Raw genomic sequence first — 27,898 nt, forward strand, 5'->3', positions numbered from 1 at the left:
TCCTGGGTAGGTAGGTACATCCATATTGCTGTTAGGAAGATAGCGCTGAGATTCTGAATAAGCTTTATTGATGGAATGACAATGTAGTTCCAAGGCAAGGTGGTGTGTGGCTTTATTAAAGAAAAGACTTGTGGGATATGGTCGTCACTGTATTTATTACCCATTTCTAATTGGCTTTGTCTTGCTGGTGCTATGTCATTCACATCAACCACATCGCCATGTTACCTATAACCCAGATCAGGTAAGGACCATAGACATTCTTCCCAAAACGACATTAGCTAACCATTTTTTTTTTTTTTAAAATAACAATTTGACAATGGTTGCACAGATTGTATTGAATTCAAAATATAAAGATTATATTGAATACATGTCATGGTAGAGTTCAAAACCAAGTCTCCACTGCACTAACCTGAGTCTCTGGATTACTAGTCCAACGCCATTACGACGAGGCTACTTTCCCCCCAGGATAACTTTAAGGCAGCACTGTTCCCTGACATCTGCAACCCTTACCCTTCTAGGTGTTAAGGTTATGGGTTTGGAAAGTGCCAAATTGCTGTAGTGTATCTTATAATTGATGTACACTACAGCTACAATGTGCCAATATGTGAGGAGCGAATATTGAAGATGGTGGATGTGGTACCAATCAAGTTGACTGCTTTGTCCTGGATGGTGTTGAGCTTCGAGTGTCGTTGATGCTGTTCTCTTTCAGGCAAGGGGAGAGTGTGCCATCACACTCCTGACTTGTAGATGATGGAAGGACTTTTGGGAGTCAGAATGTGTTACTAGCCACAGAATTCCTAGCTTGTGTCCACTCTTTTACCCACAGTATTTACATGACTGGTCTCGTTCAGTTTCTGCTCAATGGTAACAAATCCACCCCCTCCTCCAACCCCAATGTCAACATCAGGGGATTCAGCAATGATAATGCCATTGAATGTCAAAAGGAAATGCTTAGATTCCCACTTGTTGGAAATAACCATCGCCATGCACTTGTGCAGTGCAAATGTTACTTGCCACCTGTCAGCTTTGGCCTGAATGATGCACATGGTCACAGTTTGCTTAAATATCGGAGAAGTTCCAAACGTTGTTGAACATGGTGCAATCAGAGAACATTCATATTTTTGTCCTAATGGAGGGGAGGTTATTGATAAATCAACTGAAGATGTTCTGACTTAGACATCACTCTGAGAAACTCTGACAGTAATGTACGAGACAGCAAAGTATAATATATTGTCACTTCATGTGGAAGGAAACCATCTTTGCTTGTTTAAGCATTTTGAAGCAGTATTTACCCATTAAGAGGTGGCACAGCCATTTTATTCGTTCATCGCAAACCTTAAAATGCATATCTTCCCAACCACAATGTGGAATAGCAGCATTATACGCTAGAGTATCAAATTAAACTAGAGAAGTATATATAGGCCTATAATAAATTGTGACAGAAAACCAGTTCTAATCAAACTAATATACCAAACACATGATAATTGTGGATAAACTGAGCAGGATACAAATAAAAGGAATGATTTTATGACAGTGAACATAATTAAAGCGTCCCAGACTGGCAAGATTTGTTTTATCGTAAAAAACATGTCCTGTACTGGCCATCAACTGAACTAAAAAGAAATGCTTTGAAATAGTTATCCTGGTGAAAAAAAATCTTAATAGACCATTTGTATGATGGTAATAATTGAAATTTACTTATTTTATACGATGATGGAATTGTATAATTGATTTTTCTTGTTCATGGGTTTCTATAGAGCCATGACGAATTCTTCGTATTTCTGCAATTGCGTCAACTCCGGTTATTTTTTTACTTTTTACAAGATAACATGCAAGCATTGTCCCAGTTCTCCCAAAGCCATGAAGACAGTGGACTCCAACTCCCTAGAAACAAATTAAGTAAAAGAGGCCAGTTAGTAACCAAATCAAAAGGCTGCAGTACAACACTATGGGACCCACTGACGTTATTGCAGGACAAGTCAGGTTCTTTATATCACAACTAGTAAATCACTATTTTGCCGCTAAATTACTATTATTTATAATAGCCAACATGCATAGATATTAAGAAAGGCAAGTGCGCATGTAACCTTTCTAGTGCCTACTGCCAATATTTTGGACAGTTAAAGACATTTTTACTTATTTTGAGCCATGTTTAGAGACCAATATAAAACAAAGAACTGCAAATATTGGAGGTCTGGAATGAAAGAAACAGAAAATTGCCGAAGAAACTCAGCAGCATCTGAAGCAACAAAGAAGGGTCATGGAACTCAAAACATTAACTCGGTTTTCTCTCCGCAGATGCTGCCAGATCTGCTGAGCTCCCCCAGCAATTTCAGTTTGTTTGTTTAGAGACTGGTAAGGCAGTAAATGTTAACTCAGTCGAAAAGGTTACCCTTGAAGTTGTTCTGTCAACAGCAACTTTTCCTATTCAGTGGAATACTCAAACTCAAAATAACCCTTAACTTTTTGAAACTATTATTAAATTGCAAACTTAATGTGCATTTTTTACAAACAAACAACAGTTCATTTAATTAGCATGCATATTTGCCCATTACAAATATTTATTCAACAATCATTCTGGTCAATATATACAGGTTAATTCCTCATTATCAGCAGGTGTAGAATGCAAAAGGTAACCCAAACGTCTTTAAAGTGGATGTTTGAGAACTCTGGGTAAGAAAGGATTCTAAATAAATGTATAAGTGGCTAGGAATTACAGATAACAAGAAAAGCTGTAAAAGTATTTGCTAGAATTCTGTTAAAGACACCATTTATTGTGTGGTTAAAAATATGCAAAATAAACGTAATAATTTTGAAGATACATTTCAATATAAAAACTTTGAAATTCAGCATGTTAGGGAATAAATTACATCGATATTTTCGCTGAGATAAGGGGAAATCTGCACTTATTTCTGCTGTCTTTCAATACACATTAACCATAGAATTACAAATTCCTTGGGGTTAGTTGTTATTGCCTGTTATATCATTCATCTGGAAACTACTACAGCTTCTAGGCAGAGAAAAATCAGCTTTATTACAACTGCGATTTCAACTTCAATGAAGTAAAAGTTACTTGAGATAATGGTGTCAAACCAGTTTCAAACAAACAAAAAACGTATCGTTGCAAAACTATTTTTAACATCTGGATTATTCCCAGGTGTTACTATTTTTAAATTTCTTTGGGTCAACTTACAACACAGACATTGTAGCAGTGTGCAGCACACGGGCACACGAGTCCTTGCATAGATGCCTGAACCCCAGCATTAACAAAGCTGTATTTGCATACCATATAACATATTAAAAATCCCTCCAATTCAAGTGTAGGCTATAGAAAATTATAGATATATTTATAAATCACATGGAAATATGAAGCATACATTTAAACCTGAGCTTAAAAGTATAATGAAAAGGCTTTAAAAAGGTTAATCATTTCTAATTTGAACACAAAGCAAGCCACATATTCAGCTGGTGTTGATATATCTTCTAATTGTATAATTATCTTCCACGGGTATGTGAAGAGAAAAAGACTGATGAAAACAAATATATGTCCCTTGAAGTTAGAATCAGGTGAATTCATAACAGACAAAGAGATGACAGACCAGTTGAACAAATACTTTGGATCTGTCTTCACTAAGGAGGACAAAAATAATCTTCAGGAAATGGTAGAGGACAGAGGATCAAGCATGAAGGAGGAACTGAAGGAAATCCTTATTAATCACAAAATGATACTGGGGAAATTGATGGGATTAAAACTTAATACGTCCCCAGGGCCTGATGCTCTGCAAACCAGAGTACTTAAGGAAATGGCCCGAGGAAAAGTGGATGCATTGGTAATCATTTCCACAGTCTATAGAATGCTGGAAAGAGTTCCAATGGACTGGAGGGTAACTAATGCATCCCCGCTCTTCACAAAAAAATACAGGGAGCGAGAAAATGCCCAATTAAAGGCTGCTTAGCCTGACAGCGATGGGAAAAAAACGTTGGAGTCAATTAAGGATGTAGTAACTGAGCATTTGGAAAGCGGTGACAGAATCGGTCCTGGTCAACATGGATTCACTAAAGGAAAACTATGCTTGACAAATCTTCTGGAATTTGGAGGATGTGACCAGTAGAGAGACAAGGTGAATCAGTGGATGTTGTGCATCTGGACTTTCAAAGGCTTTTGACAAAGTTCCACACAACAGGTTAGTAAGGCAAATTAAGGCTCATGGGATCAGAGGCAATGTATTGACATGTTTAAAGAACTGGTTCGCAGACAGGAAGCAGAGAGTTGGAATAAAAGGGTCCTTTTCAGAGTGGTAGGCAGTGATGAGTCGGGTGCCACAGCGTTCAGTGCTGGGACCCCAGCTGTTCCTGATATACATTAACAATTTGAACGAAGGAATTGAATGCAATTTCTCCAAATTTGCAGATGACACTATACTGGGTGGTAGTGGGTGCTGTGAGGAGGATGCAAGGTGACTTGGACAGTCTGGCTGAGTGGCCAAATAAGTGGCAAATGCGATATGGTGTGGATACATGAGAGGTTATCCACTTTGGTGGCAAAAACAGGAAGGCAGATTATTATCTGAATGGTGGCAGTTTAGGAAAAGGTGAGGTGCAGTGAGACCTGGGTGTCATGGTGGAACAGTCGCTGAAGGTTAGCGTGCAGGTGTAGCAGGCAGTGAGGAAAGCTAATGGTATGCTGGCCTTCAATGTTACAGGATTTGAGAATCGGAGTAAGAATATCTTGCTGCAGCCACACCTTGAATATTGTATGCAGTTTTGGCCTCCTAGTCTGAGGAAGGACATTCTTGCTATCACCAGGATGGCACAACTGACATATGAGGAATGACTGGATCTACTGGGCTTGTATTCGCTGGAATTTAGAAGAATGTGGGGAGGGGTGGAATCTCAGAAAAAATTCCTGATGGGACTGGACAGGTAAGATACAGGAAGAATATTCCCTTTGTTGGGGGGAAGTCCAGAACTAGGGGTTACAGTCTAAGAATAAGGGCTAAGCCATTCAGGACTGATATGAAGAAGAATTTCTTCACTCAGAGTTGTGAACATCTGGAATTCTCTCCCACAGGAAGCTGTTGAGGTTAGTTCATTAGATATATTCAAGAGGGAGCTGAACATGGCCTTTGTGGCTAAAGGGATCAAGGGGTATGGAAAGAAAGAGAAAGAAAGAAAGAGAGAGTGGGATACCAAGATAGCTTGATCAGCCATGATCATATGGAATGCTGGTACAGGCTCAAAAGGGACAAAAGGCCTATTCCTGCCATCATTTTCTATGCTCTTAACTTTCTAATTACAGCAATCCACTGTTCCTATCTCTATTTTCTTAAACCAGTACTTACACTATTTTAAACCAACAATATGGTCCATACATCACTGACCCCGTACATTTGAGAGCTTAACAGTTCTGTTTAGAAATGATTCTCCTGCTATCTGCCACAAATCTTATATTTAGTCTTGATTTTGCTTCTGTCTTTACCAATTTAGAAAGTGGTGACAATAGTCTAGGTGAAAATGTGGTTATTGAGCAACCAGAGAGGATTATAGGGGTAGATAAAGAAAAGGTGCAAAAAGGCTGGCAGCACTTCTGGTAGAGAAGTTGCCACGCCCAGATGGGGTGCACCCTAGATTGCTGACAGAGGTAAAGGAGCAAATTGCAGAGCCATTGACAGAAATTTGAGGCATCTCTGAACACAGGATTAGTCCTGGAATAATGGAGGATTGCAAATGTGATGCCTTTGCCCTTTACTTAAGCAAAGGATAACCCAGGAAATTACAGATCTAACTGATGGAGACCATAATATGGGAAAAGATAAAAATACAGAGAAAAATAAGTTACATTAGACAGCAACATGGCTTTGTCAATGGCAAGTTGTCTGACAAATTTAATTGAGTTAATTGGTGAGGTTACACAAGCAGTAGATGTGGGTGGTGCTGTGGATGTTGTATATTTGGACTTTCAGAAAGCATTTGATAAAATGCCACATGGCAGGTTGGTTAGAAAATTAGAAATGTTTGGGATTGATAAGTCCTTAGCAGCATGGATCAGAAGCTGGCCCATGAATAGGAAACAGAGGGTAGGTATGGACGGACATTTCTCAGACTGAAGCTGAGTTGAAAGTGGTGTTCTCCAGGGATCTGTTTTTTTCTGATCTATGTAAATAATTTGTAGATGTGTTGAGAGCAAAATGTTTAAATTTGCAAATTATACTAAGCTAGGGAGAACAGTGACTTGTTAGGATGACACTTGGTGAATTCAAAGGGATATTGACAAGTTGTCCAATGAGCAGGCACCTGGCAGATGAATTTCAATGCAGAGAAATGGGAGGTAATGCATTTTGCAAGAAGAAACAGAGGGACAATAATGGCTCGATAATACAACTTTGAGGAGAGTACAGGAGCAGAGGGACCCCTGTGTTCACATACATGATTCTCTGAAGATGGCTAGGCAAGTTGAAACGACTATTAAGAAGGCTTATAGGATCCTTGGATTTTTAAAATAGAGGCATAGAGTATTAAAGCAAGGAAGTGATGCTACACCCATACAAAACATTGATCAGACCACATCTGGAGTATTGTGTTCAGTTCTGGGCAGCTTAAGGATGGATGTTCAAGCCCTGGAGAGTGTACAATGGAGATTTACTAGAATGATACAGGTACAAGGGATTTTAGATACGAGGAAAGATCAGAGAAATTGGGCGTATTCTCCTTGGAGCAGAGAAGACTAAGTTGGTGACTTAATTGAGGTGTTCAAAATTATGAATATTTTTGACAGGGTAAAAAAGATATTGTTTTCCCTAGTTGGTATGTCAGTAAATAGGGGGTCACAATTTCAAGATTGTCAGGAGTGAGATGAGGGGAAACTTCTTTACACAGTTATTAGGATTTGGGATGCACTGCCCGAAAATGATGTATTTGAAGGACTACACAAATGGGGCTGGACAGTGGGACTAGCTGGGTAGCTCTTTTGGGAGCCGGTACAGACACGTTGGGTTGAATTGTCTGTTTCTGTGCTGTACAATTCTATGATTCATATCCATGTTCCCTTATTGGAGAACCCCTCATTCACTAGGAACATAGGAACTGCAGTCAGTCACTTAGTTCCTAGAGCCTATTTTGCCATTATGATCTAATTTCAGGGACCTGCCTTTACCTCAGATACTTTCCATGAACAAATGTAATCGCAAATTTAAAATTAACACATTATTAACCATCAATTAGCATTGTGGATGAGAATTCCAAACTTCTACATCCATTTGTGTATGGAAATATATCCATATTTTATTCTTGAAATGTCAGGTTCTAATTCCTAAGACTATGTCCCCAGTCCTAAACTCTTCAACAAGCAGAAATAGTTTCTCTAGTTTTCCTGTCTATTCCAATTTCTTGAAATACAAAATCGAATCCCATTGCCCCCTAAATTTGTAGACACTGGTCCCAGCACAATTTAGACGCAGACCAGAGATACACTTTCCCCAGTACTGGTGCCATTGCCGCATAAATGAGATCCTACTTCTCCTACACCAGTGATAGCCACCTATCCATTTCACCATTCTTGTGTTTTCTGCACAGGCGGCAAGTGGCACAGCTAATAATCCAAGATTGTTATCCTTGTGGTTCTTCTTCCATCAACTTTCTAAGCAGTCTCTTACCTTGTCCTGCCTATGCCATTTGTACCCACCTGGTCCCCAACAAATGGATCCTCTCCTTCTTCTAAGTTCCTGTTCAGCCCCCGGAAGATACCGAGCCCTAGCATTGGGTAGTCAATGGTCTTCTGGATTCATGTTTTTATAAAGTCATAGTAATATTGCACGGGAGCAGACCCTTCGGTCCAACTTGTCCATGCTAACCACATGTCCTAACTACACCCAGTCCCATTTGCCAGCATTTGGCTTATATCCCTCTACACGTTTCCTATTCATATACCCATCCAGATGTTTTTTAAATGTTGCAATTGTACCAGCATCAATCACTTCCTCTGGAAGTTCATTCCACATATTTACTACCCTCTGCTTGAAAATGTTGCCCCTTAGGTCCCTTTTAAATATTTCTGCTCTCACCTTAAACCTCTGGCCTCAAGTTTTGGACTCTTTCCTCCTGGAGAAAATACCTTGTCTATTTACCTTTTCCATGGCCCTCATGATTTTATAAACCTCTACAAGGTCATTCCTCAGCCTCTGATGTTCCAGGGAAAATAGCCCCAGCCCACTCAGCCTCTCCCTATAGCTCAAACTGTCCAACCTCAGCAACATCCTGGTAATTTACAAAAGTGAATATCCCCCTATGTTATCCACTACTGCCACTAGATTGCTTGTTGCTCTCCTTACATGAATGCATCATGGTGCAATGGTCAAATAGCTGATCTACCCTGCAACCCTAATTCTCATCCAAACAAAAGCAGAAAGAACCTCAAACCGGTTGTGTAATTTGACTTCTTCCCTCTGGGTCCATAAATATTCCTCACTCTCAGTCAAAGCTTCCTACCTTTGACCACAAGTCAAATCAGATGATCATAACTGAAAGGATTTGGCCACATTCTGGCAGATAATATCCAGTTAACTAACCCCTTCCATGGTGTGTTATGCTGTCTGTAGTTCAGTCTCATTAATTAACTAACTGTGAGCCAAAGCTGCTATCACATCCTGAGATGGATCCTGAACTGAGATTTTCTGCCCCAGATCTGGGGACACTGACACTTATTACTTCTTACTGGAGCACAAGCGAATCCCTCGTTAATCATTACCACCTAGCTAGAATTGAACACAATGAATACATGACTAATAGTTAGGATTGGGAATGCATGCGGTTGGCGGAGGCAGATTCAAGATATAGGCATGTGTGCCCTACCCGAAGGCATGTTCAATGCTCATTATCCTCATGCTCCCCACAACCCTCATCCCCACATGCTTGCCTTCATTGCTCAGACCTTTGAGTATAGGAGCTGAGACATCATGTTAAGGTTGCACAGGACATTGGTGAGGCCTCTTCTGGAGTACTTTGTGCAATTCTGGTTCACCTCGCTGTAGGATTGTTATTAAACTGGAGGGGGTTCAGAAAAGATTTACCAGGATGTTGCCAGGAATGGAGGGCTTGAGTTATAAAAATACACTGGAAGATGTTTCACTGGAACGTAGGAGGTTGAGGGGTGACCTTATGGAGGTTTATAAAATCATGAGGAGTATAGATAATGTGAACAGCAAGAGGCTTTTCCCTAGGGTGAGATGTTCGAAACTAGTGGGCATATTTTTAAGGTGAGAGGAGAAAAGTTTAAAAAAAAAAAAAAAAAACACTAGGGGTAACTTTTTTGTTAAAAATACAGGAGTGGTTTGAGTGCGGAATGAACTTCTAAAAGGAAGTGGTGGATGCAGGTACAGTTACAACATTTGAGACATTTGGATAAGTACATGAATAGGAAATGTTTGGAGGGATATGGGCCAAATGCATACAAGTGGGGCTAGTATAACACAGTGTTGTGCTGGAGGAACACAGCAGGCCAGGCAGCATCAGAGGAGCAGGAAAGCTGGCGTTTCGGGTCAGGGCCCTTCTTCAGAAAATCTTTGACTCCAGCATTGGCAGTTCTTACTATCTCCAAGTGGGGCTAGTTTTGTTTGGGAACATGGTTGGTGTGGACTAGTTGGGCCAAAGGATCTGTTTCTTTGCTGTTTTTTTGATAGTTTACATAAACAGCAGACTGCCAGTGTTTTCCACTCTCAGATGGAGGGCAAGGTGGTCCCAGGTCTGCCCAGCTGGAATGGGGATTGAATCATCTGGGGGTCAAAATGTGTCCCCGATTTCAATTACCAAGGGCTTCTTTTTGAGAGCTACTTTTTGACTTTCAGGTGCACTTTTTCATTCCCACTAACTCCTTTCTGTGAATATGACTATGTCTCAGACACCACCATTGCTATCCCTCAATAGGTCCTGTCCCACCAGATTGGAAATTTAAAAAAAAACAGATACTCTTCCTGAAAAGGTCCTGAAAGCAGAGTCTTTGCATATTTTAAAAGCAGAGGAAGATAACTTCTTGGTAGGTAAGGAGGTGAAAGGTTATTAGGGATAGGCAGCAATGTGGATTTGTGGCACAATTGGATCAGCTGTGACTACATTAAGTAGTGGAGCAGGAATGGGTTACTCCTTATTAATATGTGAGATGATAACGAAGGAAAGGTACGGCTTATGAGATTTATACAAGGACCTGTCAAGATTGCAGAATATATAGATAAGGTGGTAAAGAAATCCATGGAATGTTTTCCTTATTAGACAAGATGTGGAAAACAGCAAGGATGCTGGAACTGTGTAAAATACTGATTGTGCCACGGGTAGAATGTTGTGTACACAGTCTGGTCACAGCATTACAGAAAGGATATAATTGCTCTGATGAGAGTCCAGAACATTGCCAGCACAGCTATGTGGCAAGATTGGCTAAGCTAAAATTGCTTTTCTTAGAACAGAGGAGGCTAAGGAGTGATATTATTAAGGTTTACAAAATTACAAGGGGCTTGGCAACAGTAAACAGGTAAGACCTGTTACCCCCAGCAGAGAGGCCAATTACCAGGGGTCACACATTTATGATCAAAGAAGGATTAGCGGGCACATGAGGAAAACCTGGTTTTTAATCCAGAGGGTGGTAGATGCCTGGAATTTGCTGTCCAGTTTGTGGGTAGAGATGGAGATCTTCAACTCATTTAAATAAGGAATTTGTATCTGCCCCTGAAGTGCTGTAACCTGCAAGGCTACAGACCTGGTGCAAGAAGAAAGTGGGATTAGGACAGGCAGTTATTTTTCTGAATCCCCTAGCCTGGATTTGCAGGCTGAGCTGAAGTCCCAGGTCCGCAGCTAGGCCCAGGCACCTGAATGAGCAGCAGCATTGGTGGAGGGGCACTGCAACCAAGGTCCAGCAGCATTATCTGGATGAGTGTTGGTTGGGACTCTGGTGTTAGGAGATTTGCCAATGGCTCTAGCTCAGACGTAGTAGTCACAGGAGTAGTGGTGGTGAAGGCCCAAAAGCTATACCCACAGGCTATTACAGAGACCCTGGCTGATATCAAGTGGAACAATGGAGATGGAACAAGAAGGGGAGAGAAGGATGAACTCTATTTTCGTAATAATCTTTTAATATGTTCAATAATTCAAAATGGCACCAGAGCATGGGGACAATTAACATTTATCACTTTTTTTTAAAAAAGATAAATGTGACAATAAATCATTCAATTGAATTTCACTGCTGGCATAGACATGAAAGGCTGAACTGACTCTTCCAGTGCCCTAAGATTTCCAAAAGTTCTATAGACAGACCCACAAGAGCAGCATTGTGTGTGGGGGGGGGAAGGTATACAGTCGGGGGTGAGTTGCATTGCAAGTCCCCAACAATGAGTCTGACATTGGTTAGGAAACCTACTGCTTACTAACTACCACCTTCCCTTGGAGGAGTACAGATTCATCAACCATATTGACCATTAATAGGAAGAAGCACCAAGGGAAGCAAAAACACAGAATTGTTGGAGGACCTCAATGTCCAAAACCATGAGTAGCTCTGTAGCTACTGACCAAGCAGGCCAAGTTCTCAGGACAAAACCACTAGGTTAGTTTTTAATTCATTCACAGATGTGTGCATTGTGGGCAGGAAGCTGTGGATCTCTGAAGGAGGTTGAGATAAATCATCTACGCAACCTTTCCGGCTGATGATTGGTGCAAATGCTTCTCCATTCCCAGCACCCTCTCACTTCATCACCACCCCACCCCCTGCCTAATCCCTTTGTCATCTCAACAACCTCCCATCCATCCCTCAACTGGCCTAACTTCTTCCTTTACTCTCCTCGCCTCCTGCGCCAGCCCTTTCTCCTCATACCACCTCCGCACCCCCCGCCCCACCCCAGTCCAAATCAACCTCCTTCTCCACTGCCCAACCCCCCAATATTAGGCCAATCTCTTCCTGTCCTCCTCCTTTGCTCCTGGCCCCAATGATCCCATCTTTCCCTCCCCCAACATTGGCCAATCTTTCTCTCCTCTCCTCTCCTCTCCCTCCAAGAGCCCAATATCTTTGCCCCCACCCTCCTCCTCTGGCCCATATTCCATCCCAATTTCTATCCACAGACTCTATCTGATCATTCCTCCCTCCTCCCCCACCTCCATTCACCCCTTCTCAATCTCTCGCCACCTCCTTACCCCCACCCCCAATTCAAGCCAAATCTCTTCACATATCACAGGGAGTCATGTCTAGACCCTGTGTTTCCGTAAACACTGTCTTAAATGTAAGACATTGCCTATGTAAGGCAGTTGAAGAGAAATATTTTCTTGCTAAGGGTTCAGTGTCTTTGGAACTCTTTTCCTGAGAGAGTGATGGAGGCAGTGTCAGAGAGTATTTTAAGGCAAAGGCAGATGGATTTATGATGAATCAGAGAGTCAAAATTTGTCAGGATGAGGTTGGAATGGAGAGTGTGGTCACAATCAAATTGACCATTCTCTTGTTGAATGCAGAGAAAGCACAAGAACAGCCAGATCCCTCCATCTCAAGTCTACAAACCCACATTGTTTAGATCATTTTTTTTCTCCCCATTCTTTCTACCAAAGTGGACAATGTACAATTGATAGACAATGGAATAATAATAATAATAATAATAAATAATAATAACAACAATACAATGGACAATGCTCTTTGGCAGGCTAACAGGAAGCAATTGTCTATCCATACCAATATGCTGCTGCGTACCAGGAGTTCTTGTTTCAATAATAACCTTTTTAGAGATATTTTATTAAATGCATTCTGCAAGTCCAGATATCTTATATCCATAAGTTTCCCTTATCCATACTCACATTACCTCCTCAAAAGAACTCCCTTAGATCGCTGACCAGTGTCAACTCTGCCTGACTACCTCACCATTTATATCATATGCTTTTCATTCTCCTGGCCAAAATGGACAATTTGATATTTTTCCACATTACACCTAATTAAGATTGTTGCCCTGTCATTTTACCTATCTATTTACTTGCATAGCCTTGTTATGCCCTTTGCACTAAATCTCCTTTGTGTCATCAGCAACCTTGGCAATTAATTTCTGTCCCTTCATCCAAGTTTTTTTAAATATGAATTGGAAACAGTTGAAGTCCAAGCACTAATTGATGTGGAACATCGTGCCAACTCTAAAAAGACCCATGTCTACATTCTGCTCCTGTTGGCCAGCAATCTTCCAGTTGTGCCAATATGGCACCCCCTACACTGCGAGCTTTTCCACAATAACCTTTGTCGGTTTGTCAAATGCCTTCTGGAAGTCTAAGTATTGTACATCCGCAGGTTCTCCTTTACCCACAGGATAACTAATACATTGATTAAAACATGATTTTATCTTTCACAAGATCAACATTGACTGCCTGTGTCTCAAACTTATTTAAGCACATTATTCCAAGCAGAAATGGAGCCTGGGTGTGGATGCCAGCCAGATACAAGATCAATCTTAGTACCCCACATGGCAGCCAAGGTCCCAAAAAGGTTTCAAAGTTTCCTAAACCTCATCTCCCTCATTTCCCTCATCCATCCACCATGCCAGCCCACATCCCCTGAAACTACCCATGCCACTGTCTCCTTCACAGCCACTCACCCAGCATTAAATGTACATTCCTCAGAAGCCACACAATGGCATTGGAAATTATTTGAAATAATTGGAAAAGGATTAAACATTTAACAATTTAAGATAACTCTGAACATAAACACATTACCATGGACACAAGAAGGAAAAAAAAACATAATCCTTTAAGTGCCTCTTAGGTTTGTAAGCATTAGGTTTATAAAAGGCCACAAAGACACATTCTGTTATTATAGACTTGTAAAACTTTAATAATACCATCTGCTGAATAGAGCAGCTAGCGATGATAACAAAGCTCCCATTTACAGAACTGGAAATGGGCAGCTGCTCAAAGCCAAGTACCTGTCAAATTATGGAGGGCAGCAGATACAGGACAGTCTTTCCACCTTCAGAAGTCGGTTTTTTCCATAAACAGGAAGAACTGGCTGTTTAATTAAATCAAAGCACTAAAACAAAAATCAGTGCAGGACAACTTATTTTTCACTGCATGCTGACCACATGTTCCTTTGGAAAAGTAAAGGAATGCCTGTGAAAGTGACAATGTAAAAATCAACGTGTCTTTAAAAGGGAGATCCCAGATCCTCTTAAATCACTAAAAATGTATGAATTACATTGCAACACATAATATTGAAATTTGAAGAAGTGAAAGCATTTTACATTTACTTTCAGAATCTTCCAGGCTCCTTGGTAGGCTTTCCATACTCAACATCATGTTGGGACTTGTCAGATACTAAAGCAGTCCATGCCCAATTGCAGCCAGACCTGGATGATTTCCAGTCTTGGGCTGACAAGTGGCAAGGAACATTCACACCACACAAATGCTAGGCAATAGCCATATCCAATAAGATGGAATCTAACCACCACCTCTTGACATACAAAGACATTAGCACCTAGTCACCATTTAGCAGAAGATTTGTTTTCGTCTAATGTAGTAGAGGTAGGAGACATTGGCAGGTTTTCAAATGACTTGATAATATAGATAATCTTAACAGAAACTATAAATCAACCTTTCTGGGATATTTCATCCATATGTTTAAACATGTCTGACTTTAAATCTGGCAACCCAACATAATTCTGCTCTGCACACTGATTTGTATGTTGGTAAGACAGCTGTCATTAAGTTTTGTAAAGAGTATACCAACGTATGAAGAAAACATATAGGCAGCCTGGCAGTGAGAAGCTCTATAGCTTAGAAAACCTGGACTGTTAGTTGAGGTCAGTATAAACAAATGCACTGATGAGAGCAGTTTTCTTTCCATTTTCCTTCGAAAGTGATGGGCTCTTAACCATTTTAATTGTGCTTATTGTGATGGGTGAATGAGACTATTCTTACTCCAGCCAGCAAACAAAGAATTGGCTAATCTCCTGAGAACAAACTAATGGGCGAGAGCCATGTCTGACATTAATCAGGTAGAATTAAGAGCCAAAATTCACTCTGAAGTTCACGGAGCCTAGAAGCATTTTAGAACTTGTCTATCCTGTGGAATTTTCACTGCTTCTCCTCCCTCTGTCGTGGCCTGTCAGTCTCTCAGCCTGTCCCCACTTTCTGCTTGCCACTTACTTGTCCTGAATGCTGACTAGACAGGAAGTTTGTGCAATACAATACAGTGTGGAGCTGGAGGAACACAGGAGGTCAGGCAGCATCAGTAGAGCAGGAGAGTCGACGTTTCGGGCCTAGACACTTCAACAGGACTGGGAAGGGGGTGGGGTGGTGATAGGTGGATGCAGGTAGGGGTAGTGGGGATTTGTCAGTGGGATGGGTAGGGAAGAAGATGGAAAGGTTGGGTCAGGTCAAGGAGGCAGGGATGAGAGGGAGGGTTGTACATGAGATAAGGCCGGGGGTGGGGAGATTTGAAACGGGTGAAATCCACGTTTAGGCCATCAGGCTGTAGGCTCCCAAGGCGGAATATGAGGTGTTGTTCCTCCAGTTTGCGTAGCATCATTGTGGCACTGGAGGAATTCACCAAAGATCCTTGGGCATCACCTTCCAAACCTACAATCTCTATCTCCTAGAGGAAAAGCAGCAGATACATGGGAACACCACCACCTGCAATTTCTTTTCCAAACCAGTCACCAGCCTGACTTAGAAATATATCACTGTCCCCTCAGTAATAGATGTGAATTAAATAGATGTTGGTTTCGAGGTGGTCACCAGAGGACCCTACATCCCTCCCTATGTCCGGGACACCACTCACACCCTCCACCTCCTCCAAGACTTCCAATTTCCTGGCTCCCAACACCTCATCATCACCATGGACATCCAATCCGTGTATACTTACATTCCCATGCGAACAGCCTAAAAGCCCTCCGTTTCTTCCTCTCCCGCAGGCCCGACCAGTCCCCCTCCACCAACACCCTTATCCGCCTAACCAATCTCGTCCTTACCCTTAACAACTTCTCCTTCAACTCCTCCCACTTCCTACAGACAAAAGGGGTGGCCATGGGAGCCCACATCGGCCCAAGTTATGTTTGCCTCTTCACAGGATACATGGAACAGTCCCTCTTCCGCAGCTACACTGGCAATATCCCCCACCTCTTCCTCCACTACATTGATGACTGTATTGGCACCGCCTCGTGCTCCCATGAGGAGTTTGAACAGTTCAACAACTTTACGAACACCTTTCACCCCAACCTCAAGTTCTCCTGGACCATCTCTGATACCTCTCTCCTTCCTGGACCTCTCCGTCTCTATCTTTGGCGACCGCCTCAAAACCGACATCTATTTCAAGTCCACAACTCCCACAGCTACCTAGACCACACCTCCTCTCACCCACCCTCCTGCAAGAATGCGATCCCATACTCCTAATTCCTCCGCCGTGTCTGCTCCCAAGATGGGGTGTTCCACTCCCGAACATCCCAGATGTCGTCTTATTTCGAGGACTGCAACTTCCCCCCTTTGGTGGTTGAAAATGCTCTCAACCGCATCGCGTGTTTCCCGCAGCTCTGCCCTCAAACACCCTCCCCGCAATAACAACAAAGACAGAATCCCCCTTGTCCTCACATATCACTCCACTAACCTCCGTATTCAACGCAGCATTCTCCGCCACCTATGATCCGACCCCACAACCAAAGAGATATTTCCCTCCCCACCTCTATCTGCCTTCATAGGGAATGCTCTCTGTGACTCCCCCATCCACTCCACACTCCCCACTAGCCCCAACACCCCCGTAACCTTTCCCTGCAACCACAGGAGGTGCTACACCTGTCCCTACACCTCACCTCTATCCAAGGCACCAAACAAACCTTTCACATCAGACAGAGGTTAACCTGCACATCCGTCAATATGGTCTACTGCATCCACTTTCCCATTGTGGCCTCCTCTACTTTGGTGAGACCAAGCAGAGGCTTGGAGACCGCTTTACAGAGTACCTGCACTCTGTTCACAACAAATGACAACACCTTCCAGTCGCGAACCATGTCAACTTCCCCACACCCCACCCCACTCTCTGGGTGATATGTCCATCCTTGGCCTCCTCCAGTGTCACAATGACGCCACCCAGAAACTGGAGGAGCAGCACCTCATATTCCGCCTTGGGAGCCTACAGCCCAATGGTCTCAATGTGGACTTTACCAGTTTCAAAATCTCCCCACCCCCGGCCTCATCCCATAACCAACCATCCCTCTCAACCCCGCCTCCTTGACCTGACACAACCTGTCCATCCTCTCTCCCACCTATCCACCCCTCCCACCTCACTGATCAATCCCCACCAGTCCCTACCTGCACTCACGTACCATCATCCCACCTACTTTCCCCAACCCCAGCCCTCCTCTCTATTTATTTTGGAGCTCTCTTCCACCTTCCTCATTTCTGAAGAAGGGTCCCGACCCAAAACATTAGCTCTCCTGTTCCTCTGATGCTGCCTGGCCTGCTGTGTTCCTCCAGCTCCACACTGTTATCTGACTCCAGCATCAGCAGTTCTTACTATCTCTGAGGCAGCAGAGAATGTGTTTTGCACATCAGGCATTCCCAAATGCCAAAAAAGCCAGAAGAATATGGCATGGAGTTGGGAGAAAAGAAGAAAAAGAAAAAAAAAAATCAGATTTCGTCCAAAAATGCTGAATGTGGCACATGTGCAAAAACACCCAGACAAATTCAGCTTGTCAGCTGAATATTTTAATTACAACTTTGTGACATTAGGAGTTTTACTACACATAATTTCTAGAGTCACAAGTTTTGCAAACAAGATAGAAATTCATCTTGTAGGAGACTATTACAACTGACAGAGATATTTTCTTCTCATTAGTCGAGGCTAAATTTAAATCAAAATCCCAGAGGTAAAAATAGCATATACTATCAATCAAATTCCTCAGGGTAGCATATTCAAAAGTTTCCGACTGCATTAACACAACAAAATTACATTAGTTCAGCACAATGTTGTATTCAATCTCTAACTTGCACTGAATTTAGAGAATTCCACTGATTTCTCATAAAGCAATTATTTCTGAAAATGAAGTGGATATATGCAGAAGAACAGCCCCAAAATTTCTAAATTTCATATGTTCTATGTTCTAAGTGTCAATTCAGTCTGTATCTGATATTATTAGCAGATGTACAGAGCTCAAATATACTGCGTTCTCTTTTCGAGTCAGAAACAAAGATGACAATACCTATAACAGAAAACGAAGAGAAGAATAGCAATTTTATTTTAAAAAGTTACTTGGTTGTAAGGAACGTCAATATTGCTGGGGGTAAAAAGACATTGACACAGCTTTTTATATGGCACTCATTGTGACAAATGCAACAGTGCCAGAGTTCAATCTATCAACAAATTACACCACAGGAGAAAAAGATGCTGATTGAAACAAAAACCAAAAGCTCTGATGAAGGATCATTGAACTCAAAACATTAACTCTTTCTTTCTCCAGGTGCTGTCTGACCTGCTGAGTTTCTTCAGCACTTTCTGTTTCGTTTCAGATTTCCAGCATCTGCAATTCCTTGTTTTTATTGTTTAAAGACGTTGATTGGTTGATGAATTGACCTTGATTCACCAAGGTATTTCCATGGACAAAGCAACTGGGAACTATTGGTTCCTGAAGCTTCTGGTAAATCATAAAGGAATAAAACTAAAACATATTGAATTTATTTGCAGTGATCAGATCCCTCCGCTTGAAGGTTTCTTGTAAATGTAAATGAGCCATTTCACAAGCTCAACTGAATATCTTAAATTGGGTGTTAGCGCAGCTTATTAGCACATGCTGTTCAGAAAGTGTTGAATGGAATCACATCTAACAGGAGACTTTTGTTTTGGGTTTTACAAGCAGTGGCCAGTTGAGTACTGTCTCTACTCTGCTGATCACAAACAACTGAAGGTATGTTGCATTTGATTTGGTCAGCTCATTGTTGTAATTCATTTCGAGGAGTTGGGAAGTCATGTTGAGGTTGTACAAGACATTGGTTAGGCCTCTTCTGGAGTACTGTGTCCGGCTCTGATCACCCTGTTATTGGAAGGATAGTATTAAGCTAGAGAGGGTTCAGAAGAGATTTACCAGGATGTTGCCATGTATGGAAGGTTTGAGTTATAAAGAAAGGCTGGGGCTTCTTTCCACTGGTGCTTAGGAGGTTGAGAGGTGACCGTATGGGAGTTCATCAAGTCATGAGGGGATAGATAGGGTTAAATGGTAGGTGTTTTGACTTGAGGAAGGGGATTTCAGGACTAGGGGCATATATTTAAGATGAGAGGAGAGGGCTTAAAAAAGACATGGGGGCAATTTTTTTTAAACGCAGAGGATGGTTTGCATGTGGAATGAACTTCGAGGAAGTGGTGAATGTGAGAACAGTTACATTTAAAATACACTTAGAGAAGTACATGAATAGGAAATGTTTAGGGGGAAAATAGGCCAGGAGCATGCAGATGGGATGTGTTTAATTTGGGATTATGGTTGGCCTAGACTGAATAGTCCATTTCCATGCTGTATGACTATGTACCTGACACAACACCAATACTGACATTCTATAAGATTAGCTTGATCAACAGTCTCGTCCACAGGACCCAGGACATGTGGTCACCTTGCAGACTTGATGCAGAAATAGAAGCATGATGACTGTCTTGCTCAAATCACTGTTTGCTCTGAATCATGAAAACTTACAAATGAATCTTTTTGATCCAGAGAAGTGTTCATTCTGCTGCCCCAAGTCACCCTGGAAAGGCAAAGTATCTCAGAAATTTGGACAACAGCTTATGCAAGAGTTTCACACTGCTACTATGCATGGGCACTGAGTGACATTTCCCTGAACAGGAGATGTTGTTAGTTCAAGAGATGTTCCACCACAAAATTCAGCAACATTGTTATAGAAAAGTATAATATAGAAATAATATATAGAAAAGTAATCGATGCCCAGTCATACCTCGCCCTTTGCATTGGCTTCCTCAACGATAGCAAGAAACCTTTTGATTTGTTCGAAAGAGGGTGGACAAAAGTCATCGATCTTTATATGATGGATCTTCAGTCCTGGACAAGTATCGTGGTATGGTGGCTTTCTCTCACTAAGCGTGACGAGGTGTTTAATGCCATTATCATACAAATACTGATAGTGAGCGGGTAATCGTGGCATGGCCATCCCAGCCAGCTTTTTGGGTTCAATCCAGGAAAAGTTGTGTGGGGCAGATGCCATTTTTCATTCACCTGATTAAAGAACAATGTTTAGTGTCAGGTAAAATGTTAACAAGGATTAAATATGCATTTTTTAAATTGCCCAATATGTGTTTCACTATGAATCATAGTGTTTCATCATATCCAGAGAAAGCTGTAAAGATTATAATATGGAGCATGAGTAGGCCATATGGTTCATTGAGCTGCTCTGCCATTCGCTAATATTTTGGTTGATCTGATTGTTGATATAATAGCACTTTCCTGGCTGTCTCCTTTAACATTTAACTACCTTATAAAAAAGCTAACTTAATCTTGTTTATATTACATAGGAACAAAGGACTTCAGGAATAGGCTATTTAGCTCTTTGAGTCTGTTCTGTCATTCAATAAAATCATGTGCAACCTATTGGTGGTGTCAACTTGACTTTCCTGTTTGCCCCACAACCCTTGGCTCCCTTCTCATCTATCAAAAATCGATTCAACTAAGCCTCGAATAAATTCAATGACTCATTCTCCATTGCTTTCTGGGGAAAGAGATTTCCACAGACCGACAAGCCTCAGAGATAAAACATCCCATCTCCAAACTTAACCTCTTATTCTTAAACAGTGTGCTCTAGTTCTAATCTCCCCCACATGATGAATAATCTTCCCGGTATCCACTCAAAAACGTCTCCTCAGGGTCATGTTTCAATAAGATTAATGTTCATTCTTCTACATACAAATAAGGAGCACAAGTAAGCAATTCAGCCCCTTCAGGCTGCTCTGCCACTTAATATGACCATGGCTGATCTCATCTCAGTCTCATCTCCACTTTCCTGCCCTGTCACCATAACCCTTTAACCCATTGGAATCAATTAAGGAAGTAATAGCAGAACATTTGGAAAACGATAATCTTATTAAGCAGATTTAGCATGGGGAGTTTTTGAGGAAGTCTGAACCAGAGTGGATAGAGGGGATGCAGTAGATAGGCATTTAACAAAGTACCCCACAAAGCATTGAGCAGTTTATGACTTAATCTCTCCTCACATTAGCCTTTTATCTCTAATTAATCTAGTGAACCTGCCCTGAACTGCCTCCAATACAATTATATCCTTCCTCAAATGGACCAAAACCTGTATGCAATAATCCAGAGGTGGTATCACTAATGCCTTATGCAGTTGCAATAACATCTCCCTATTTTTATACTCTATTCCTATAGCAATAAAATGCCAAAATTCCATTTGCCCTCCTTATTACCTGTTGGACCTGCATATTAGCTTTTTGCAATTCATGCACAAGGACACTCAGATCCCTCTGCACTGAAGCATTTTAAAGTTTCTCTCCATTCAGATGATAAGTTGCCTTTTTATTCTTCAGATTAAAATGGATAACCTCACTTATCCATGTCAAAATCCATTCGCTAAACTTTTGGCCACGTACCAAACCTATCAATTTGTAAATTTCTTATTTCTTCATGCATTCTAAACTCCAATATGATTAGGCATAACTTGATCACCTTTCTTCAAAGGGATAAGCCTTTCATTCCAAATATACATCAGGTGAACCATTATCAGTTGTTAATGACCTAGGCTGTACTGCTCTACATTCCAAATGCTAGCAGCAGGACAAAAGGAATACCAGCAGGGGTAGGCCACTTGGTGATTTCTAGCCTGCCTTAACAATCATGGATATTATGATATAAAATCAGAAACTGCTGGAGAAACTCAGCAGGCCTGGCAGCATCTGTGGAGAGAAAGTAGAGTTAACATTTTGAGTGCAGTGACTCTTCTTCAGAACTGATCATAGCTAGGAGAAGATGGGTATATTTGCTGAAGACAGGCTGGGTGATGGAGCCTAGGGAGTGAACAACAGTGAGGAAGACAAATGGATGGATCATTGTATGCTCAGAAAAAAAAAAGCTGATAATGGGGACCGTAAGTAGGTGAAAATGGGTTGACTATGCTGATGGCCATTCCAATGTTACCAAGACTCCACTTTGCTGCTTTTTCCTCCCATAATTTGATCATGCTCCAATTAATCTCCATTTGGCTCAAGGAATAAGCGTCTTTTTTTTCCCCAACTTGGCTCTTTACATTGTGCTCAACAACTATAGATCAAAAATAAGAGATAAGTGTGGAACTGGAGGAACACAGCAGGCCAGGTAGCATCAGAGGAGCAGGAAAGTTGACATTTTGTGTCAGGGCCCTTCAGAAATGGGGTTTTGTGAAGAAGGGTCCTGACACAAAATGTCAACTTTCCTGCTCCTCTGATGCTGCCTGGCCTGCTGCGTTCCTCCAGCTTCACAGTGTTATCTCTGACTCCAGCATTGGCAGTTCTTACTATCTCCAACTTTAGATCAAAACTTTTGCCTCAACTTTTTTTTTTTGCTAGTTGAGTCTTGCCTCATTTCTTTCTGTAACCCACTATATTCCATTCACATCTCATCTGGTCACATCTTTGGTTTCTTTAGTATATAGATTACCATTCTGGTTTTCACACAATTACACCTGGAGCAACTAATATCTACTACCCACTTTTCACCTCTTTTGTTCTTCCTGCTCCCTCTGCTACATTTGTTATGTGAGGTGATGGCCTAGTGGTATTATTGCTGGACTATTAAACCAGAGACCCAGATTACATTCTGGGGACCTGGGTTCAAATCCTGCCACAGCAGACTGTGGAACGTGAATTCAATAAAATATTTGGAATTGAGAATCTAATGATGACTGTGAATCCGTTGTCAGGAAAATTCCTTCTGGTTCACTACTGTCCTTTAGGGGAAGGAAGCTGGTCTGCCCTACCCGTGACTCCAGACCCACAGCAATGTGGTTGACTCTCAACTACCCTCTGGGCAATAAATGCTGCCTCACCAGCAATGCCCTCATCCTGTTAATGATTTTTTTAAAAAAATGAAAATTTATATTGTTCTGCAATAGAGTGAAACAACAGCGAGTTGAAATCTCTCCTTACAGACTTTCCTGGGTCTATTTTTTTTGTTTTCAATCCCAAGTCCATAGCAAGCTGCTCGTCACGGATCCATTGCAAATCCTGGCGACTATTGGTCTGACGCCGAGTGGCACTAACAAACCCCGATCTCAATTTCAATTCTAACCACCAATAAGAGAACTTGCCCTTCCAAAAGGTCAGATCCACAATATTTAATAGGTCGGGCAAGGCCCCAGCTGTTCAACGACAGCGGGCAGGAAGTTGCACTTTAAGACGCATTTGTCGCTCGTTACTGCGCATCAAAGATTAAGCTTATTTTTCCTATACGTTTGTCCCGCGTCGTGAAAGCGCAGTTAACAGCAGGGAGTAAAACAGTCCCAAACACAGCAGCTATAGATACTGAAACCGTTTGCCTGGGATAACAAGAACATGTATCTGTTTACTTTTTGACAATGTATCCGTGTCACCTACCGCAACAGCGAAACATACGGGAGGCTGCGATCCCAACCAGAGCTCCCTCTCTAAATGTTCACTAGCACCTTTTGTGGCATTGAGCTACAGCCAACGAGAGCACCGGCTGAGGCAGCATCACCAGCAAGAAGGCGGGTCATGATGCGTGCATCGCAATATAAATAGCGTATTAATTCCATTTTATAATTGCAATGTAGCAAAGGCTCTTGTGATACAATGGTAGCTTCTAAGGCGTGTCACAACACAGTGTAAAGGTTGATTACACACTTACAGGAAAGAAAAGGGCCCGGGATAATGTGTTTTCGGGTCTTGTGGCGTCCTGGTCACTTCCTTATTTCTAGGCCAGAAGATGTCGGTTCAAGTCCCACCTGGCCCAAAGGTTTGTCATAACATCTCTGAACAGGTTAAGTGAAAAAACTATAAATTCAATGCAAAGTGCTTGAGGGGGATTTTATGATACAAAAATACAGGAATATTTATGATGTAAGAATGTGCACAGCTGGATGAACACAGCAGGCTAGGCAGCATCAGGGGACCAGGAAAGCTGACGTTTCGGGTCTGGACCCTTCTTCAGACCCTTTTTCCTGAAGAAGGATCCGGACCTGAAACGTCAGCTTTCCTGCTCCTCTGATGCTGCTTGGCCTGCTGTGTTCATCCAGCTCTACACCTTGTTATCTCAGATTCTCCAGCATCAGCAGTTCCTACTATCTCACAGGAATATTTATGTTGGCCCCTCTGATCCACTCATGTCACAGCCCTGCAACAAATTCCTTTTTCAGATGATTCCATTCTGTGTTATCAGTCTCAATCGATTCTGCCTCCTCCACACTCAGAGGCACAAATTCCAATTCTAAGCACTGACCACTTTCAAAACAAGTTATTCCTTGTGTCACCATTGCTTCTTTTGCCAATTATCTTAAATCTGTGCCGCCTGATGCTCAATCATTCCACAAACGGGAATAATTTCTCTCCCTCTACTCTGTCCAGATCTTTCATGATTTTGAATATTTGTCTCAATTTTCCTCTCCACATTTTCGTCCAGCAGAAAGTGTCCCAACTTCTACAACTTACCTACATAACTTCTCATTGCTGGAACGATTCCCATTAATCCTGTTTTCAAATATTTCTATTGGATTCACATTCTCTCCAATGTCAGGAGCATAGCACTGAATGCAATGATCCAATTCAGGCCAAATCATCAGCACTGCCTCATACTCGGTCAAAGCTGTCCCAGTCCCCAGTTCCATTCCATCCTTTGTCTCATTCAACACCCAAAAAGTTTTTCTTTGCGGTGTTAAGGAACTAAGGTGTACTAATGCCTCTCTGGATCTTTTTACCCACCCCCTTTCAGAATCCATCTTTTCATCTAACCCAATGTCCTCCTTGGTATTTGCCATAACCTCTGACTTTTCCTTTTCTGATGCTGAATGACCTGTGCTAAATAAAGAACCTAGCTTTATCTCCTTGTACGCCAACTCAATGCATTTTGGGCACAATATGACGCTGAACTCTTCTTCCATCATCATCGCCCATTTATTTCGATGGGAGTCCTGCTCCCCATCCATAGACCCTTTCACCTGTCTCCTATACTCCCCCTTCTCCCGGACCACTTCCTCAGGCCTTTTGGCAGCACTTCATGTCTTCATTGAGAACTGTTGGTGTGACATTTGCTGCCTTAATTACTCTGCCCTCCCCCACCCCACTCACTCTAACTTGTTTTGCTCTGAACTTGCTGCACTCCCTTCCATAAGGTCCAACCCAGACCTTGTTATTAAACCTGCTGCTGATGAGAGTGGTGCCACCGTCATCTGGCGAGCTGATCTGTACATTGCAGAGGTTATGTGCCAACTGTCAGACACTACCTCCTGTCACTCCCAGGATCATGACCTGAATTGAACATCAGGCTGAAGTTTCCAGGACTGTCACAAACCTCATCTCCTCTAGAGATTTCCCCTCAACATCTTCCAACATCATAATCTCCAAACCCCGCACAGCCTGCTTCTATCTCCTTCCCAAAATCCACAAATAGGACTGCCCTGGAACATCCATTATTTCAGCCTGTTCCTGACCCAATGAATTTATTTCGTCCTAATTTGACTGTATTTCCCATTTCCCACCCCTTCCATTCAGTCTCTTCCCACTTACACTGGTGATTCCTCTGACGCTTTATGGCAGGTTCGGGCTCATCCTAGCCATCTCCCTTCACCACAAATGTTCAATCCATCTACACATCCATTCTCCATTGGAATGGTCTGAATACTCTCTGCTCCTTCCTTAAGAAGAGGCCTGCACAGCTTTTATCCACCACCACTCTCTTTCACTGGACATGTACACTTGAAACAACCTCTCTTTTAACTCATCTCAGTTTCTCCAAGTCAAAGGTGTGGCCATGGATACCCACGTGGGTTCCAGCTTTGCCTCTCTGTTTGGGGGGGTTATGCAGAACATTGTTTGTTCAAGCCAAATAAAAACTGAAAGAGCTGTGAATGCTGTAAATCAGAAACAAAAATAGAGATTGCTGGAAAAGCCCAACAGGTCTGGCAGCATCTGTGAAGAGAAGGCAGAGTTAACATTTCAGGTCCGGTAACCCTTCCTCAGAACTGAGGGAAGATATATCAATTTTGCTTCCAGTTTCCATCCTTCTCTCAATTCCACCTGGTCCATCTCTGACTTTTCCCATGCTTGACTTCACTCCTGAGGATAAGTCCTGTTTCCATTCCTGAGGATAAGTCATCCACCAATATCCATAACAAGCTCACTGATTCTCACAGTTACTTCAACTACACCTCCTCACACCCTGCTTCCTGCAAGGATTCCATTCATTCTACCATTTTCTGTGTCTCCTTTGCGTCTATTCCGATGATGCTACTTCCAACCATGTTGTATCCAATGTGATCTTTTTCCCCAACTGAGGATTTCCCACTACTGTCATTGACAGGGTTTTCTGCTGCATCTGACTGATCTCCTGCACTTCTGCCCTCACCTATTCCCCTCTCTCCCAGAACAATGGTAGTGATCCCCTACCCCTGACTTTCAACCTGACCAGTATCCGAAATCAAAAGATCTTGTATACCATTTCCACCACGTCCAGCAGAATACACCTCCACCACCACCAAGCGCATCTTCCCCCTCCCCTCCACTGTCAGCATTTCACAGGGACTATTCCCCCTATGACATCCTGATCCACTCCTAACACTTCATCACTCATGGCATCTAGTTATGTAATTGCAGATGTTACACAGGCCCAGTAATCTCCTCCCTCCTCACTGTTCAAGACATCCATTAAGCCTTCCAGGTGAAGCAGTGTTATACTTGTACATCTTTCAGTCTAGTCTACTGTTTCACAATACAGTGTCATTTACACTGGTAAGACCAAATGCAGACGAGGTGACTGCCGTATGAAATTTCTCAGCTCTGTCAATAGGAATGGCCCTGATATCCCAGCTGCTTGCCATTTCAACAACCCGATGAAATACAATGCAGGCTCAAGGAACAACACCTTATTTTCCATTTAGGTACTTTACAGCCTCAAGGCCTCCATATTGAATTCAATAACTTCAGAGACTGATGGCATGATATTTGTTCTCCATTTTTCTTAAATTCTCACCCCTCCTTAGCCCCCAGCTTTGAATTGGTTGTGTCTTGTTTGCTTTGTTCATAGTATAGGTGATTTGTTTTGATTTTAATTTTATTGTCACGTGTACTCAAGTACAAAAGCACAGGATTACAGTGAAAAATGTATAATGTCACCACACAAGGTGCCATTTTAGGTATAAGTACCTTGGTACAGAATCATAAGAACAAGGTAGAAAGAAAGAACAAAATTAGAAGTTAAACTTTGCAGTGATTATAGCGTAGTGGAAAACATGCAGAATAAGATTAAGAGTTACACATTGCAGATCTTCTTAGGTTTAAGTAGAAAATAAAGAAATAGAGCTGAAAGTTCAAACATTACAATCTTTCTTTAGTGCTTAGCCACAGTGGGTCCACACTTTCAGGAATCACCTTGAGACTGGAATCCACGCTGAGGCCAAGCCAGGCCAAGAGACCATCACCTACTGCTGAAAGACCACCATGCCAGGCCGAGAGACCACCACCTACTGCCGAAAGACCATCCTGCCAGGTCGAGAGACCACCACCTACTGCCGAAAGACCATCCTGCCAGGTCGAGAGACCACCACCTACTGCCAAACAACCACCCTGCCAGGCTGAGAGACCACCACCTACTGCCAAACAACCACCCTGCCAGGCTGAGAGACCACCACTTCCTGCCGAACGACCACCATGCCAGGCCGAGAGACCACCACCTACTGCCGAAAGACCACCCTGCCA

The 27,898-nt window shown here is 42.2% G+C and overlaps 1 protein-coding gene across 3 annotated transcripts; it reads right to left on the reverse strand.

Annotated features, from left to right (window-relative positions):
• Positions 1 to 136: 136 nt before the first annotated feature.
• On the reverse strand, positions 137 to 23,704 carry dusp23b (dual specificity phosphatase 23b). Of its 3 annotated transcripts, none has more exons than XM_048597457.1 (3): positions 23,539 to 23,704; positions 19,927 to 20,204; positions 137 to 1,884 (listed from the first exon to the last, which is right to left on the reverse strand). In XM_048597457.1, exons 2-3 carry the CDS (start codon positions 20,191 to 20,193, stop codon positions 1,699 to 1,701), a joined length of 453 nt encoding a protein of 150 aa, XP_048453414.1. In that variant the 5' UTR covers positions 20,194 to 20,204; positions 23,539 to 23,704; the 3' UTR covers positions 137 to 1,698. The 3 variants fall into 3 exon arrangements, with proteins under 3 accessions (XP_048453414.1, XP_020375027.1, XP_048453412.1); XM_020519438.2 differs by having other exon boundaries at positions 23,567 to 23,703; XM_048597455.1 differs by lacking the exon at positions 23,539 to 23,704 and adding an exon at positions 23,120 to 23,215.
• Between the last annotated feature and the right edge of the window lie 4,194 nt (positions 23,705 to 27,898).

Source organism: Rhincodon typus, chromosome 5 (genome assembly GCF_021869965.1).
Source record: "Rhincodon typus isolate 14 chromosome 5, sRhiTyp1.1, whole genome shotgun sequence".
NCBI classification, from domain to species: domain Eukaryota; kingdom Metazoa; phylum Chordata; class Chondrichthyes; order Orectolobiformes; family Rhincodontidae; genus Rhincodon; species Rhincodon typus.